Source organism: Acipenser ruthenus, chromosome 32 (genome assembly GCF_902713425.1).
Source record: "Acipenser ruthenus chromosome 32, fAciRut3.2 maternal haplotype, whole genome shotgun sequence".
Classification (NCBI taxonomy): domain Eukaryota; kingdom Metazoa; phylum Chordata; class Actinopteri; order Acipenseriformes; family Acipenseridae; genus Acipenser; species Acipenser ruthenus.
The window spans coordinates 1266007-1284651 of record NC_081220.1 but is presented as its reverse complement, the minus strand read 5'-3'; the positions used below and the strand labels follow the sequence as shown (position 1 = coordinate 1284651).

At 38.6% G+C, this 18645-nt stretch overlaps 2 gene segments (V, D, J or C); both read left to right on the top strand.

Annotated features, from left to right (window-relative positions):
- Positions 1-5702: 5702 nt before the first annotated feature.
- LOC131703221 (Ig kappa chain V region K29-213-like) lies at positions 5703-6408 on the top strand. The segment is given in 2 exon segments: positions 5703-5796; positions 5976-6408. Coding segments are annotated over 2 exon segments (489 nt in total).
- Positions 6409-14370: 7962 nt separating this feature from the next.
- LOC131703212 (Ig kappa chain V region K29-213-like) lies at positions 14371-15022 on the top strand (the record flags this gene model as incomplete). The annotated part of the segment is given in 2 exon segments: positions 14371-14463; positions 14643-15022. Coding segments are annotated over 2 exon segments (453 nt in total), but the record flags the coding sequence as incomplete, so codon positions are not given.
- Between the last annotated feature and the right edge of the window lie 3623 nt (positions 15023-18645).

Sequence of the window (18645 nt, the reverse complement as noted above, 5' to 3'; positions counted from 1 at the left end):
TTTCCTCTGGTATTCCCAGGTCTGTGTTATCCCGACTGCAGCTTGTGCAAAACGCTGCTGCCAGGGTTTGAACAGGAAGTAAAAGACATGACCACATTACACCGGTATTGGCAGCCCTGCACTGGCTTCCTGTAAGGGTCAAGGGGGATTTTAAGGTCATGCTTATTACTTACAAAGCATTAAACGGTTTGGCTCCCTCCTATCTAAATGATATTTTGATACCATATATATCTAGATGACCACTGCGATCCCAGGACTGATCCTCAGATTTTTAAAAGAATGCAGGTGCTAGAGCATTTGGTTTTAGGGCCCCCGAACTATGGAATCGATAGCCTGTTTCTATAAGGGAGGCACCAACTGTTGCAGTTTATAAAACCCGATTAAAGACACACTTTTATAATCTATCATTCACATCTTAATATTAATTACTGCCTGTAATGTACTGCATTTTAATTTATCTCTATATTGAATATTTTTATTATCTGTTATTGCCTGTATGATTATTGCCTGTTTTTATTTATTTATTCATTTACTTATTTATTACTAAACAAAAATGACTGTTTTGTTACACTTTGTTACACACTGCCTTGAGACGATGTATTGTGAAGTGTGCTATATCAAATAAAGATTGATTGATGGATTGATACAGCAATTCCACAGCAAGCAGCACAGACTGCACTACACTCTGTGACCACAAGAGGGAGAGAGAGAGAGTAATAAAATGATGCTCTTTAATCCTGAGCAGTGGTTCTTAACCTGGGGTCCTCAGAAACAGTCCAGGGGGTCCACAGGAAAAAACTGGAAACTTTTCACTCAACATTAGCAATGTGCAAAATCTAAATTTTTGCTTCTTGAACGGATTTGATTTCACAAAGTTTATGATGGATCTGTTAACCTGCAGCTCTGATTTTAATATTTTACAATTAATAATTATTTATACTGTGTAACAAAGCTACATAATCACAGCTGTGGCTAAGATGAATTGTTTGAGAGAAGGGAGAACAGAGAGAAATAGCTGTGTTTGTACAAACTCAACACAAAGAAAACTATGAGCTATGTTTTTTTCCATTTGGCTTGCAAGATAAAACTTTTTTTTAGTTGTTTTTTCCTGAATGGCAAAGAAACTGCATCAGCTGAAAATGAGTTTAAACTTAAAAGCACTGCTTGTGTAGAAGTGGCTGCTGTGCCAAGGAAGACAATTTGCATAGAAAAGACACTTTGCATTGGCAGCACATGCTTCAGTGCTCTGGGAGTGTTTATAGCCCTGTGAGTTTAACACTTCATGATTGAGAGCTGCCCTTCATGGCAACAGAATCCACAACAACAATGACTTTTATCAGCATCTTCATCTGGGCACTTGTCATCTGCACTCAGGGTAAGAATCATTTAGAAAAACACATTAAAAAAAATCTATTTGCGGGACAATTCTTAATTTATAAGTAAAACAGGGAAATTAAAAAGATGAAATGAAAACGTGCAGAAATGTAATGCATTTTCATTATTTAATTCACTCATTTATTCTAATTTTCTATATTATTATTTATTATTTACAGAATCCAGTGGACAGATTACTGTGACTCAGACTCCAGCAGTGAAATCTGTTCTCCCAGGAGACACAGTCGCTCTGAGCTGTAAAGTCAGCAGCGCTGAGTATAGTAATAACCGCCTAGCCTGGTACCAACAGAATCCTGGAGAAGCTCCCAAACTCCTGATCTATGCTGCAAGTACCCTTCAGTCTGGGATCCCAACTCGTTTCAGTGGCAGTGGATCTGGGACTGACTTCACTCTCACCATCAGTGGAGTCCAGGCTGAAGATGCAGGAGATTACTACTGTCAGAGTTACCATTACCTCAACAGTAAAGATGTGTTCACACAGTGCTACACACCCGTACAAAAACCTCTCTCAGCAGGACTGCACAGCGACTGCACTGCTGCAGCTGGGACCTACTGCAGGTGCTGAGGGTGAAGGCAATGAAACGGGACCCGGCCTGTGGAGGAGCTCAACTGCACACAAACACACTGAGCTCAATAACAAGGGCTCAAAATAAAAGACAAGATCAATCTGATAAATATCTTGATTATTCATGTATTCTAATACATTGTAGAGGCTGAAGGGCTGACATTGGATTTATATTTCATAATTTAGTTTCAAATGAAAATGAAAATATAATTATTGATTTATCTACAGTAAGGAAAAGATAAGGGTGAACATTGTTAATTTTCTGATACTTAAATACAAACTGAAAATAAACTAAATCAGACACGTTACTCCTCTTAAAGGAAATCAATAAATATATACATGCATACATACATACATACATAGCATATTACAATCCAACATATTTCTATTGCGTTACAAGTTTTAAAACTATCTATGGATTAAAACACATATTAACGTATTTCAATATTAACATATATATATATTTTTTTATTTCTTTACATGTCTTCAAAGCAATTTAATATATTTCTAATTGAAACTATAAAATAAATAAATATAGTGAAATAAATATGAATAAAAATCTATTTCTATAAAGTGTATCAGTAATGCTACAAAATTTAAACCTCGCGCTGAAAGTTCAAGCATTTCATTAATTTGTATTTGGTGCGTTGATGCTCAGAAAAGTGTTGATAGTGTGAAAACATGGAGTACACACACAAACACATTGTTAATTCAACATTGTGCAATTTAAAGAACTATATTAAGGGTGGGGTTTGTTTCTTGTTTCAATTTGCAGATCGTTGATGGTTAGATAATTCATTGTAAATTTCACTTCATTAAGTGTATGTTTGTGGTAATGAGCTGGCTGTTTAACAATCCCTGTATCTAATCATCTTCATCAATTGATTAATAACTATTAAGGTTTGTTTGGGTTACAAATTGTAACTTATTTGCCAATCATTGATGTTGGGATATCTGATTGAAAACTTTACTTGATGAAGTGTATGTCTGTGATAATGAATTGTCTGCTTAACAAACCTGTGATTAATCATGTTCACTAATTGGTAATAACGATATTAAGGGCTGGGTTTGCTTTGTTTCTTTTAAACACTGAGGACGGCTCTTTGGAGTCGAAACACGTCCGTTGTCTGAAGTTTTGGTCTCTGTTTTTAAATAAATGTAGAATGTTTGAAATATCACAATGGTGAATTAACCAGTTTTGTTTTCCTGCTATAAAGTGTGGCATTGACAGGAACACAGCCAGATGTTTAGCTGTGGAAGCTGCTGTATGTGCAAGGACTTGGCACTATCAGTGTGAAGCTCTGTGTGGAATGCATGCTTTCACAGGCTGATACAACCAATGCATCGCATTGAAAGAGGAAGAAACCATTCTGACTTCATTGTCAACCATACAGGACATTGTCAGTCAACGAACAGACTGGGGTAACAGAGTGATATACTGTAAGCAAGGAGCGAGTCAAGTCTTGTGAGGCTTTTGTCTGCTCCTTGTCTGGTAAAGCAGGAGATGATGTTGAATGGGGTTACAGATTGATCAGCAGCAGAAAATGATGCATGCAGCTCTCCGACATCCCCTGCCTGCGTGCACTGCTGTGTTTTGTGTTGTGTGCTGTTTTCAGAGCGGTCGTTGTTTATATTTGTATTTATTTGTAATGATTGCAATGTTAAATCAATCATTTTTCACAGGTATTTATTGCACCGCGCACTTTAGTGTGCTTCTGGTGCTGAACGTTTCCTGCTGTGTATTAATCTGCTGCTAACATTCCATTTCTTTTTATCTGCAATAAAATAAAAGATTATTTTTTAATTGGAAGAGGCCGTGTTTCTGATCCCATCCTTGATTTGCTTTCAGAATAAAATAACCTGTCACTGTTTTATTTGTCCAGTGTCTTACGCACTAATCTGGTGTAGACCGACTCCAAATGTGATTATGTATTTCAATTCTGCGTAAGCCCTGCCTAGCGGGTGTTACAGTTACATAAAAGGACTCTATAGATTCATAATGCAAAAAGAAAGAGCAAAAAGCAAGTTGGGAAAGGGGAGGAGGGTGTCAGTAAATATCCAGAGTGCTCTGAGGTTTAAACACAAAACACACAGCTGATAGGAAAGAGGAAACACTCTCTGAGCCTCCAGCTCAATACAGCAAATCATGGAATAAAGAGATTCAGTGACAGCTAACACAGGAGCTGCTCTGTGTTCAAGTGAATGAAGTGCACTCATTAATGTGACCTCCGAGAGACACAGTGCAGATATTAATAGTGACCACAAGAGGGAGCCAGAGCACCACTAACACCCCAGACTGCCCCAACCCCTTCTCTCCTCCAGCCCCTCCCCAGTGCAGTAAGAAGGAGCCTGTGTGTATTCCTGCTGTCTGCTTCTCTCTGCCCCCCTCTCTCCTGTAGAATCCACAGCAGCCCTGTTGAACAGAGCCCAGTGGCACACAAGCCTTTATCAGAGCACTGCCACTCCCCACACTGGATCAGTGTCTCACTGTTTCTAAATGACATGTGGGATTGGACACTGCACAGGACACTGCAGTTTTAGAGTGGCAATCAGATGAAGCAGGACCCTGGAGACGTGTCAGAAACATCAAACAGAGACCTGACAAGCAGCACAGACTGCAGATATTAACACTGACCACAAGAGGGAGCCAGAGCACCACTGCTCTTCATAATCAATCATTCAATCAATCAATCAATGTTTATTTTATAGAGCGCCTTTCATAGTGGACCACCATCACAAAGCGCTTTTCAAGACAGTGAGGAACAATGCTTAAAACATTAAATAAAGTGAAATACAGGGCATAGTACATTAAATACAAACAGTAAAAAACAATGCAAATACATTAAATACAAGCATATTACATTAAATACAAGGCGAGGATGTGATTTCTAAACATTGTGGATGCGTGTGTCATACATAATTATACGAATAAGATGGAGTGAAAAACCTGAAATAGCAATTTAGACAACAATTAATAACAGATAGCAGGCTTGAAGAGCATTGAAAGCCAGAGAGAACATGGGGATGAATAATGTAATAACACACTAAAAAGACAATTGAAATAGGCAGCAGTTACCACCCAGTTCTCCCATTGTTAACACAAGGCTCCTCACACCCAGTCATCTAAAAACAACAGCATGGGAAAAGATTTTACTGCAATTCCACAGACCATCAGCACAGACTGCACTACACTCTGTGACCACAAGAGGGAGAGAGAGAGTAATAAAATGATGCTCTTTAATCCAGAGCAGTGGTTCTTAACCTGGGGTCCTCAGAGACAGTCCAGGGTGTCCACAGGAAAAAAACTGGAAACTTTTCCCTCAATATTAGCAATGTGCAAAATCAAAATGTTCGCTTCTTGAATGGATTTGATTTCACAAAGTTTATGATGGATCTGTTAACCTGCAGGTCTGATTTTAATATTTTACAATTAATAATTATTCATACTGTGCAACAAAGATACATAATCACAGCCGTGGCTAAGATGAATTGTTTGAGAGAAGGGAGAAGAGAGAGAAATAGCTGTGTTTGTACAAACTCAACACAAACAAAACTATGAGCTATTTGTTTTCCGAGTGGCAAATAAACTGCATCAGTTAGAAGAGTTTAAACTTAAGAGCACTGCTTGGCTAGAAGTGGCTGCTGTGCCAAGGAAGACAATTTGCATAGAAAAGACACTTTGCATTGGCAGCACATGCTTCAGTGCTCTGGGAGTGTTTATAGCCCTGTGAGTTTAACACTTCATGATTGAGAGCTGCCCTTCATGGCAACAGAATCCACAACAACAATGACTTTTATCAGCATCTTCATCTGGGCACTTGTCATCTGCACTCAGGGTAAGAATCATTTAGAAAAACATGTTTAAAGAAATATCTGTTTCTGGGACAATTCTTAATACAAAGTAAAACAGGGAAATTAAAAAGATGAAATGAAAATGTGCTGAAATGTAATGCGTTTTCATTATTTAATTCACTAATTTATTCTAATTTTCTATGTTATTATTTATTATTTTCAGAATCCAGTGGACAGTATACTGTGATTCAGACTCCAGCAGTGAAATCTGTTCTCCCAGGAGACACAGTCGCTCTGAGCTGTAAAGTCAGCAGCGCGGTGTACTATAACAAGTACCTAGCCTGGTACCAACAGAAACCTGGAGAAGCTCCCAAACTCCTGATCTATGCTGCAAGTACCCTTCAGTCTGGGATCCCAACTCGTTTCAGTGGCAGTGGATCTGGGACTGACTTCACTCTGACCATCAGTGGAGTCCAGGCTGAAGATGCAGGAGATTACTACTGTCAGAGTTTACACATCCCCAGCAGTAGATATGTGTTCACACAGTGCTACACACCCGTACAAAAACCTCCCTCAGCAGGACTGCAGGTGAACATTGTTCATTTTCTGATACTTAAATACAAGCTGAAAATAAAGTAAACCAAACATTTTACTTCTCTTTCAGTAAATGTATATAAATAAATAAATTGCATATTTAACTTCAAATTGTATTATTTTTTTTTTCATTTTACTCTTTTAATGATTCCACTTCATCAGCAACACATTCTATATACAAACAGAATGAGGTTTATTTTTTAAAACAATTAAACTGTATGCATATTGAGATTGATTTATTTATGATCCACTGGACAACATATTAAAAAAGAAGTCCAGCAAACAGCAAAGCCCAGTATTGCAGTGATGTGTAGTTACACTGTCTGACTCTGTGGAGTCCAGCTGGATATTTTTCATTGTGTCAATCTGATGTGTTTTAATGGATTTTCAAAACTAATATTAATACATAAATGAATAACATTGAACTTGAACATATTGTTAAGATGAAAATCAAGACACAAATTACTGTTAATTACAATGAACAAACCATGTCTTCTTTTGAAATATAATTTTACACCTTATTTTCAATTACTGAAAATAATGTTAATACTTGATTGATATACCTCAGATTATAACTTATTATAATAAAAAATAATGTATCTAAATTTAAATACAAATAAATAAATAAGCAATTAATACATTCCTGAATGAATTCTTATGTTTTATTAAGGAGCAGCACATCAGCGTTATTGAAGGCAGTTTATTCTTCATTGTCTTGCCTCCTGTGTCATCCTTTTTACCCACCTGGTCTCCTTCATTCCTTATGTGTGCAGCAGCTCCCTGGCACACATGTCTCAACACTTATGGGCCAGTTCATTCTGAACAGGCAGATTTCTAATGCCCCTCCTAGAGAGCAGGAAAGCACTGAGAGGCTAAACATAAAACTACAGGAAGGATAATCTAACTGTACTGTGAGTCACCCAACCCTATCAAGTCCCACCTGTGTTCACAGCTCAGATCTCATAGAACTGTCTGTGACACTTATTGAAACAGAAGTGCAGCACTTAGAACACATATACAAATAGAACTAATCCACCCTTCTATTAAACTGTGAACTTAGTGTTTGATTGAATCCCTCTCTGTGTTCGTATAGCCTGGAAACAGGCATCAGTGCCATGCCAAGCTGCACACATTGCCATCATTCACACTGACCACAAGAGGGAGCCAGAGCACCACTGCTGTCCATAAAGTAATAACACAGTAATAAGACAATTGAAATAGGCAACAGTTTCTTCCCCATTCAGCCCAGTTCTCCCATTGTTAACACAAGGCTCCTCACACCCAGTCATCTAAACACTACAGTGTGGTCTGTGTCTGGAGGAAGGAGCTGCTCACAGTGATGCATGCTGGGAAACACTGACTCTAATATCTCAACATCTGCAACTTCCACCCCTGCCAATGAATATTAAAGAATGTTAAAATGTCTCTTTAGCAGGCCAGCATTTTAAACACAATGATTCTCCCCTTGCTCTCCTCTCTGAGATTTGCTGTAAGCTGTCTGTCCCACACCTCAGTTATTCCTGCAGACTCACATCACTGTGTGTCAGCATAGAGGTTACAGTTTTGCGTGATGTTATCTGTAGCATGGCATCAATTTTCATTGCTATTCAGATGATACTCAATTATATTCATTCCTTAAACAAGGTGACACCTCAATTGCAAATATCCTTACTATCTATCTTGCCGACATTGGGCAATGGATGTCAAGGAAATATCTGTTGTTGAACTCTGATAAAACAGTGGTAATGTTATTGGGATCAAAAAATCAATTAAACAATACAAATTCAGATGTTTTTCCTCTTGACAGCTTTCCATTTAAGTTGAGATCTGAAGTGAGAAATCTGGCCAATTATTTTTACTCCCATTTTTCTCCATATCTGGAATATCCTTTGTTTTTTGAAGCCCCTGTCTCACCGCTGCAACCCCCGCAGTGACTCATGCTCTGTCAAGCTGACCTCTATTTTTCACACTGCAAGCCCACAGCTAAGCAAGCAGACCTATCGCGTCGGAGGACAACGCAGTCCGGTGAAGCACAGATGGCTCGCAGGCGCCCGGCCACCCACAGGAGGCTCTGGTGTGCGGTGAGACAAGGATTACCCAGCCGACTCGAGCCCTCCCCGTCAGGGCAGCGCACAATTGGCTGAGCTGGGTGTAACTTTTCACCCATCTCTCTCATTCGAACCTCATATTAGAAAAATGAACTGAAGTGTCCTTTTTTCATTTGAGAAATATTGCTAAGCTAAGGCGCTTTCTTTCCATGGAAGATGCAGAGAGGGTGATGCATGCTTTCATAACATCCAGACTAGATTATTGCAATGCTTTTTCCTCTGGTATTCCCAGGTCTGTGTTATCCCGACTGCAGCTTGTGCAAAACGCTGCTGCCAGGGTTTGAACAGGAAGTAAAAGACATGACCACATTACACCGGTATTGGCAGCCCTGCACTGGCTTCCTGTAAGGGTCAAGGGGGATTTTAAGGTCATGCTTATTACTTACAAAGCATTAAACGGTTTGGCTCCCTCCTATCTAAATGATATTTTGATACCATATATATCTAGATGACCACTGCGATCCCAGGACTGATCCTCAGATTTTTAAAAGAATGCAGGTGCTAGAGCATTTGGTTTTAGGGCCCCCGAACTATGGAATCGATAGCCTGTTTCTATAAGGGAGGCACCAACTGTTGCAGTTTATAAAACCCGATTAAAGACACACTTTTATAATCTATCATTCACATCTTAATATTAATTACTGCCTGTAATGTACTGCATTTTAATTTATCTCTATATTGAATATTTTTATTATCTGTTATTGCCTGTATGATTATTGCCTGTTTTTATTTATTTATTCATTTACTTATTTATTACTAAACAAAAATGACTGTTTTGTTACACTTTGTTACACACTGCCTTGAGACGATGTATTGTGAAGTGTGCTATATCAAATAAAGATTGATTGATGGATTGATACAGCAATTCCACAGCAAGCAGCACAGACTGCACTACACTCTGTGACCACAAGAGGGAGAGAGAGAGAGTAATAAAATGATGCTCTTTAATCCTGAGCAGTGGTTCTTAACCTGGGGTCCTCAGAAACAGTCCAGGGGGTCCACAGGAAAAAACTGGAAACTTTTCACTCAACATTAGCAATGTGCAAAATCTAAATTTTTGCTTCTTGAACGGATTTGATTTCACAAAGTTTATGATGGATCTGTTAACCTGCAGCTCTGATTTTAATATTTTACAATTAATAATTATTTATACTGTGTAACAAAGCTACATAATCACAGCTGTGGCTAAGATGAATTGTTTGAGAGAAGGGAGAACAGAGAGAAATAGCTGTGTTTGTACAAACTCAACACAAAGAAAACTATGAGCTATGTTTTTTTCCATTTGGCTTGCAAGATAAAACTTTTTTTTAGTTGTTTTTTCCTGAATGGCAAAGAAACTGCATCAGCTGAAAATGAGTTTAAACTTAAAAGCACTGCTTGTGTAGAAGTGGCTGCTGTGCCAAGGAAGACAATTTGCATAGAAAAGACACTTTGCATTGGCAGCACATGCTTCAGTGCTCTGGGAGTGTTTATAGCCCTGTGAGTTTAACACTTCATGATTGAGAGCTGCCCTTCATGGCAACAGAATCCACAACAACAATGACTTTTATCAGCATCTTCATCTGGGCACTTGTCATCTGCACTCAGGGTAAGAATCATTTAGAAAAACACATTAAAAAAAATCTATTTGCGGGACAATTCTTAATTTATAAGTAAAACAGGGAAATTAAAAAGATGAAATGAAAACGTGCAGAAATGTAATGCATTTTCATTATTTAATTCACTCATTTATTCTAATTTTCTATATTATTATTTATTATTTACAGAATCCAGTGGACAGATTACTGTGACTCAGACTCCAGCAGTGAAATCTGTTCTCCCAGGAGACACAGTCGCTCTGAGCTGTAAAGTCAGCAGCGCTGAGTATAGTAATAACCGCCTAGCCTGGTACCAACAGAATCCTGGAGAAGCTCCCAAACTCCTGATCTATGCTGCAAGTACCCTTCAGTCTGGGATCCCAACTCGTTTCAGTGGCAGTGGATCTGGGACTGACTTCACTCTCACCATCAGTGGAGTCCAGGCTGAAGATGCAGGAGATTACTACTGTCAGAGTTACCATTACCTCAACAGTAAAGATGTGTTCACACAGTGCTACACACCCGTACAAAAACCTCTCTCAGCAGGACTGCACAGCGACTGCACTGCTGCAGCTGGGACCTACTGCAGGTGCTGAGGGTGAAGGCAATGAAACGGGACCCGGCCTGTGGAGGAGCTCAACTGCACACAAACACACTGAGCTCAATAACAAGGGCTCAAAATAAAAGACAAGATCAATCTGATAAATATCTTGATTATTCATGTATTCTAATACATTGTAGAGGCTGAAGGGCTGACATTGGATTTATATTTCATAATTTAGTTTCAAATGAAAATGAAAATATAATTATTGATTTATCTACAGTAAGGAAAAGATAAGGGTGAACATTGTTAATTTTCTGATACTTAAATACAAACTGAAAATAAACTAAATCAGACACGTTACTCCTCTTAAAGGAAATCAATAAATATATACATGCATACATACATACATACATAGCATATTACAATCCAACATATTTCTATTGCGTTACAAGTTTTAAAACTATCTATGGATTAAAACACATATTAACGTATTTCAATATTAACATATATATATATTTTTTTATTTCTTTACATGTCTTCAAAGCAATTTAATATATTTCTAATTGAAACTATAAAATAAATAAATATAGTGAAATAAATATGAATAAAAATCTATTTCTATAAAGTGTATCAGTAATGCTACAAAATTTAAACCTCGCGCTGAAAGTTCAAGCATTTCATTAATTTGTATTTGGTGCGTTGATGCTCAGAAAAGTGTTGATAGTGTGAAAACATGGAGTACACACACAAACACATTGTTAATTCAACATTGTGCAATTTAAAGAACTATATTAAGGGTGGGGTTTGTTTCTTGTTTCAATTTGCAGATCGTTGATGGTTAGATAATTCATTGTAAATTTCACTTCATTAAGTGTATGTTTGTGGTAATGAGCTGGCTGTTTAACAATCCCTGTATCTAATCATCTTCATCAATTGATTAATAACTATTAAGGTTTGTTTGGGTTACAAATTGTAACTTATTTGCCAATCATTGATGTTGGGATATCTGATTGAAAACTTTACTTGATGAAGTGTATGTCTGTGATAATGAATTGTCTGCTTAACAAACCTGTGATTAATCATGTTCACTAATTGGTAATAACGATATTAAGGGCTGGGTTTGCTTTGTTTCTTTTAAACACTGAGGACGGCTCTTTGGAGTCGAAACACGTCCGTTGTCTGAAGTTTTGGTCTCTGTTTTTAAATAAATGTAGAATGTTTGAAATATCACAATGGTGAATTAACCAGTTTTGTTTTCCTGCTATAAAGTGTGGCATTGACAGGAACACAGCCAGATGTTTAGCTGTGGAAGCTGCTGTATGTGCAAGGACTTGGCACTATCAGTGTGAAGCTCTGTGTGGAATGCATGCTTTCACAGGCTGATACAACCAATGCATCGCATTGAAAGAGGAAGAAACCATTCTGACTTCATTGTCAACCATACAGGACATTGTCAGTCAACGAACAGACTGGGGTAACAGAGTGATATACTGTAAGCAAGGAGCGAGTCAAGTCTTGTGAGGCTTTTGTCTGCTCCTTGTCTGGTAAAGCAGGAGATGATGTTGAATGGGGTTACAGATTGATCAGCAGCAGAAAATGATGCATGCAGCTCTCCGACATCCCCTGCCTGCGTGCACTGCTGTGTTTTGTGTTGTGTGCTGTTTTCAGAGCGGTCGTTGTTTATATTTGTATTTATTTGTAATGATTGCAATGTTAAATCAATCATTTTTCACAGGTATTTATTGCACCGCGCACTTTAGTGTGCTTCTGGTGCTGAACGTTTCCTGCTGTGTATTAATCTGCTGCTAACATTCCATTTCTTTTTATCTGCAATAAAATAAAAGATTATTTTTTAATTGGAAGAGGCCGTGTTTCTGATCCCATCCTTGATTTGCTTTCAGAATAAAATAACCTGTCACTGTTTTATTTGTCCAGTGTCTTACGCACTAATCTGGTGTAGACCGACTCCAAATGTGATTATGTATTTCAATTCTGCGTAAGCCCTGCCTAGCGGGTGTTACAGTTACATAAAAGGACTCTATAGATTCATAATGCAAAAAGAAAGAGCAAAAAGCAAGTTGGGAAAGGGGAGGAGGGTGTCAGTAAATATCCAGAGTGCTCTGAGGTTTAAACACAAAACACACAGCTGATAGGAAAGAGGAAACACTCTCTGAGCCTCCAGCTCAATACAGCAAATCATGGAATAAAGAGATTCAGTGACAGCTAACACAGGAGCTGCTCTGTGTTCAAGTGAATGAAGTGCACTCATTAATGTGACCTCCGAGAGACACAGTGCAGATATTAATAGTGACCACAAAAGGGAGCCAGAGCACCACTAACACCCCAGACTGCCCCAACCCCTTCTCTCCTCCAGCCCCTCCCCACTGCAGTAAGAAGGAGCCTGTGTGTATTCCTGCTGTCTGCTTCTCTCTGCCCCCCTCTCTCCTGTAGAATCCACAGCAGCCCTGTTGAACAGAGCCCAGTGGCACACAAGCCTTTATCAGAGCACTGCCACTCCCCACACTGGATCAGTGTCTCACTGTTTCTAAATGACATGTGGGATTGGACACTGCACAGGACACTGCAGTTTTAGAGTGGCAATCAGATGAAGCAGGACCCTGGAGACGTGTCAGAAACATCAAACAGAGACCTGACAAGCAGCACAGACTGCAGATATTAACACTGACCACAAGAGGGAGCCAGAGCACCACTGCTCTTCATAATCAATCATTCAATCAATCAATCAATGTTTATTTTATAGAGCGCCTTTCATAGTGGACCACCATCACAAAGCGCTTTTCAAGACAGTGAGGAACAATGCTTAAAACATTAAATAAAGTGAAATACAGGGCATAGTACATTAAATACAAACAGTAAAAAACAATGCAAATACATTAAATACAAGCATATTACATTAAATACAAGGCGAGGATGTGATTTCTAAACATTGTGGATGCGTGTGTCATACATAATTATACGAATAAGATGGAGTGAAAAACCTGAAATAGCAATTTAGACAACAATTAATAACAGATAGCAGGCTTGAAGAGCATTGAAAGCCAGAGAGAACATGGGGATGAATAATGTAATAACACACTAAAAAGACAATTGAAATAGGCAGCAGTTACCACCCAGTTCTCCCATTGTTAACACAAGGCTCCTCACACCCAGTCATCTAAAAACAACAGCATGGGAAAAGATTTTACTGCAATTCCACAGACCATCAGCACAGACTGCACTACACTCTGTGACCACAAGAGGGAGAGAGAGAGTAATAAAATGATGCTCTTTAATCCAGAGCAGTGGTTCTTAACCTGGGGTCCTCAGAGACAGTCCAGGGTGTCCACAGGAAAAAAACTGGAAACTTTTCCCTCAATATTAGCAATGTGCAAAATCAAAATGTTCGCTTCTTGAATGGATTTGATTTCACAAAGTTTATGATGGATCTGTTAACCTGCAGGTCTGATTTTAATATTTTACAATTAATAATTATTCATACTGTGCAACAAAGATACATAATCACAGCCGTGGCTAAGATGAATTGTTTGAGAGAAGGGAGAAGAGAGAGAAATAGCTGTGTTTGTACAAACTCAACACAAACAAAACTATGAGCTATTTGTTTTCCGAGTGGCAAATAAACTGCATCAGTTAGAAAAGATTAAACTTAAGAGCACTGCTTGGCTAGAAGTGGCTGCTGTGCCAAGGAAGACAATTTGCATAGAAAAGACACTTTGCATTGGCAGCACATGCTTCAGTGCTCTGGGAGTGTTTATAGCCCTGTGAGTTTAACACTTCATGATTGAGAGCTGCCCTTCATGGCAACAGAATCCACAACAACAATGACTTTTATCAGCATCTTCATCTGGGCACTTGTCATCTGCACTCAGGGTAAGAATCATTTAGAAAAACATGTTTAAAGAAATATCTGTTTCTGGGACAATTCTTAATACAAAGTAAAACAGGGAAATTAAAAAGATGAAATGAAAATGTGCTGAAATGTAATGCGTTTTCATTATTTAATTCACTAATTTATTCTAATTTTCTATGTTATTATTTATTATTTTCAGAATCCAGTGGACAGTATACTGTGATTCAGACTCCAGCAGTGAAATCTGTTCTCCCAGGAGACACAGTCGCTCTGAGCTGTAAAGTCAGCAGCGCGGTGTACAATAACAACTACCTAGCCTGGTACCAACAGAAACCTGGAGAAGCTCCCAAACTCCTGATCTATTCTGCAAGTACCCTTCAGTCTGGGATCCCAACTCGTTTCAGTGGCAGTGGATCTGGGACTGACTTCACTCTGACCATCAGTGGAGTCCAGGCTGAAGATGCAGGAGATTACTACTGTCAGAGTTTACACATCCCCAGCAGTAGATATGTGTTCACACAGTGCTACACACCCGTACAAAAACCTCCCTCAGCAGGACTGCAGGTGAACATTGTTCATTTTCTGATAATTAAATACAAGCTGAAAATAAAGTAAACCAAACATTTTGCTTCTCTTTCAGTAAATATATTTATATAAATAAATTGCATATTTAACTTCAAATTGTATTATTTACTTTTTTCATTTCACTCTTTTAATGATTCCACTTCATCAGCAACACATTCTATATCCAAACAGAATGATGTTTATTTTTTAAAACAATTGAACTGTATGCATATTGAGATTGATTTATTTATGATCCACTGGACAACATATTAAAAAAGAAGTCCAGCAAACAGCAAAGCCCAGTATTGCAGTGATGTGTAGTTACACTGTCTGACTGTGGAGTCCAGCTGGATATTTTTCATTGTGTCAATTTGATGTGTTTTAATGTACTTTCAAATCTAATATTAAAAATAAATGAATAACATCGAACTTTAACATATTGTTAAGATGAAAATCAAGAAACAACTTACTGTTAATTACAATTAACAAACCATGTCTTCTTTTGAAATAGAATTTTACACTTTATTCGTAATTACTGAAAAAATGTTAATGTTGATATACCTCAAGTTATAACCTATTATAATAAAAATTTATATATTTAAATTGAAATAAAAATAAATAAATAAAGGGAATTCTTATTTTTCATTAAGGAGCAGCACATCAGTGTTATTGAAGGCAGTTTATTCTTCATTGTCTTGCCTCCTGTGTCATCCTTGTTACCCACCTGGTCTCCTTCATTCCTTATGTGTGCAGCAGCTCCCTGGCACACATGTCTCAACACTTATGGGCCAGTTCATTGTGAACAGGAAGATTTCTAATGCCCCTCCTAGAGAGCAGGAAAGCACTGAGAGGCTAAACATAAAACTACAGGAAGGATAATCTAACTGTACTGTGAGTCACCCAACCCTATCAAGTCCCACCTGTGTTCACAGCTCAGATCTCATAGAACTGTCTGGGCCACTTATTGAAACAGAAGTGCAGCGCTTAGAACACATATACAAATAGAACTAATCCACTCTTCTATTAAACTGTGAACTTAGTGTTTGATTGAATCCCTCTCTGTGTTTGTATAGCCTGGAAACAGGCATCAGTGCCCTGCCAAGCTGCACACACTACCATCATTCACACTGACCACAAGAGGGAGCCAGAGCACCACTGCTGTCCATAATGTAATAACACAGTAATAAGACAATTGAAATAGGCAGCAGTTACCTCCCTAGTCAGCCCAGGTCTCCCATTGTTAACACAAGGCTCCTCACACCCAGTCATCTAAAAACTACAGTGTGGTCTGTGTCTGGAGGAAGGAGCTGCTCACAGTGATGCATGCTGGGAAACACTGACTCTAATATCTCAACATCTGCAACTTCCACCCCTGCCAGTGAATATTAAAGAATGTTAAAATGTCCCTTTAGCAGGCCAGCATTTTAAACACAATGATTCTCCCCTTGCTCTCCTCTCTGAGAGTTGCTGTAAGCTGTCTGTCCCACACCCCAGTTATTCCTGCAGACTCACATCAGTGTGTGTCAGCATAGAGGTTACAGCATGTCATTCCACCAGCATGGGAAGGGATTTCTGTTGCAATTCCACAGCCCAGCAGCACAGACTGCACTACACTCTGTGACCACAAGAGGGAGATAGTTTGTAATAAAATAACTAACTCTAATATCTCAACACTTGGGATTCATTTCCCCTTGATTCCACCCCTGGCAGTGAGAGATAGAAACAGATCCTCAACTTAGCATGAAACTCCTTTAGGCATTGACTTCAAAGTAAATCAAACCATCAGACACAATCCTACCTGACACACAACACAGACTGCAAATATTTACACTGACCAAAAGAGAAAGCCAGAACAGCTCTCCTTTTTATAATGTAATAACACAGTAATTATTATTATTATTATTATTTATTTCTTAGCAGACACCCTTATCCAGGGCGACTTACAATCGTAAGCAAATACATTTCAAGAATCACAGTGCAAGTAATAATACAATAAGAGCAAGATAAATACAATGACTTTGGTTCAAGCAAGTACAAGTATGACAAAATACAATTCAATAATGGAGCAGATAACAGTGTCAGTAACAGTTACATCAGGATATAAATAAATACAAAATACTACAGATTAAATAACACTTGACAGATTAGAGTACTCTAAAGTACAGGATTAGATGAAGTAAAATAGGGGGCAGATAAGAGCAAGTAAAGCACATTTAAGGAAGAGTGATAAGTGTCCAGAGGGAAAAACAGAGGAGTTCTACAGGTGCTGCCTGAAGAGGTGAGTCTTGAGGAGGTGTCGGAAGGTGGTCAGGTACTGGACAGTCCTGACATCTGTAGGAAGGTCATTCCACCACTGCTGAGCGAGGGTGGAGAAGTAGCGGGCTCTGGAGGCAGGGGAGCGTAGAGGAGGTAGAGCCAGTCTTCTAGTGCAGGCGGAGCGGAGAGGTCGAGTGGGGGTGTAGAGAGAGATGAGGGTCAATAAGACTGCGTAGGCCTATTGAAGGCTTTTCTTAAGTTAAAGTGAGTACTAATCATGGGATTATGAAATAGAGCTTTTGTTAATCAAAGCAAGGACCACACCAACTAGTGTTGAATAGTTTTCCACAACATAGAAGTGTTTGTTAATAAGTACACTCGTAAATGCAGCATGGTGGAAAATAAAGCTGCCTCTTGTTGGCGAGCTCATTTCAAACAAGAAAACATGACATTGTTTCCAGTTCATTCGTATGCACACACATTTACACAGACACAGCACAAGCACAAACATGAGGCTTCCAAATTAAAACACAGACACAACGAAACACCAACAGTGCTCTGCTTTGACAACAAACCTGCACCCATCAAATGTTTGTACCATCAATACAGAATTAATAAGGTTTGACATTTTACAGGTCTGAGATTCTGACAAACTTCCAACATGTTATGTTTATCGGTACCAGATGTTGAAATGTTGACGGTTGTGTGCAATGAGACATGGTTAAGGCTGGGCGCTCGAAGGGTCATCACTAGGGACATTTGGTTCGCACTCTGAGATCTGCATCCAGCGATCACAGTTCAAATCTGTGTGGGACCTGAAGTTTTACCTTTTTTTAAAAAAAATCCAGTGAATTTGCCATTAATGTTTGTGGAACTGAAACGTGCGATCGAACAAGTGAAATGAATGCAGATTTCCATGTCTGAGGTGGGAAATGCATGTTTTGTTTCATTTGCAGAAATGTCCCGTAGTTCATTTTGGAGTGGTGCATGGTATGGGAAATACATTACCATGCTGAAAGCCTCTGCCGCAGGTTTGAAGTGACGCGGGGCACCGTGGCTTAGATGGGCAAACCGTAACTGACGTAACTTAGAGCAGAAAATGTATGTTTCTTGATCTCAAACAGTACTACCTAAAGTGAGATTGGCCGAACTACTGTAGTTTTACCCATGGATAATCCTAGCATGCATATATTCAAATAAATATGAAATTAGAAATAATCAGTAAATTGTTTTATTAAAACAGAAACATTTTATTTGGCAACTAACGTATCATAAAATTGACATTAACAAAATAAGCCTTGTGAAATAAAGAGGCAATTATATGTTGAACTGCACAAAATAATGAACAGTGTCTGGTCCTCAAATGTAAGGAAACAATTGAC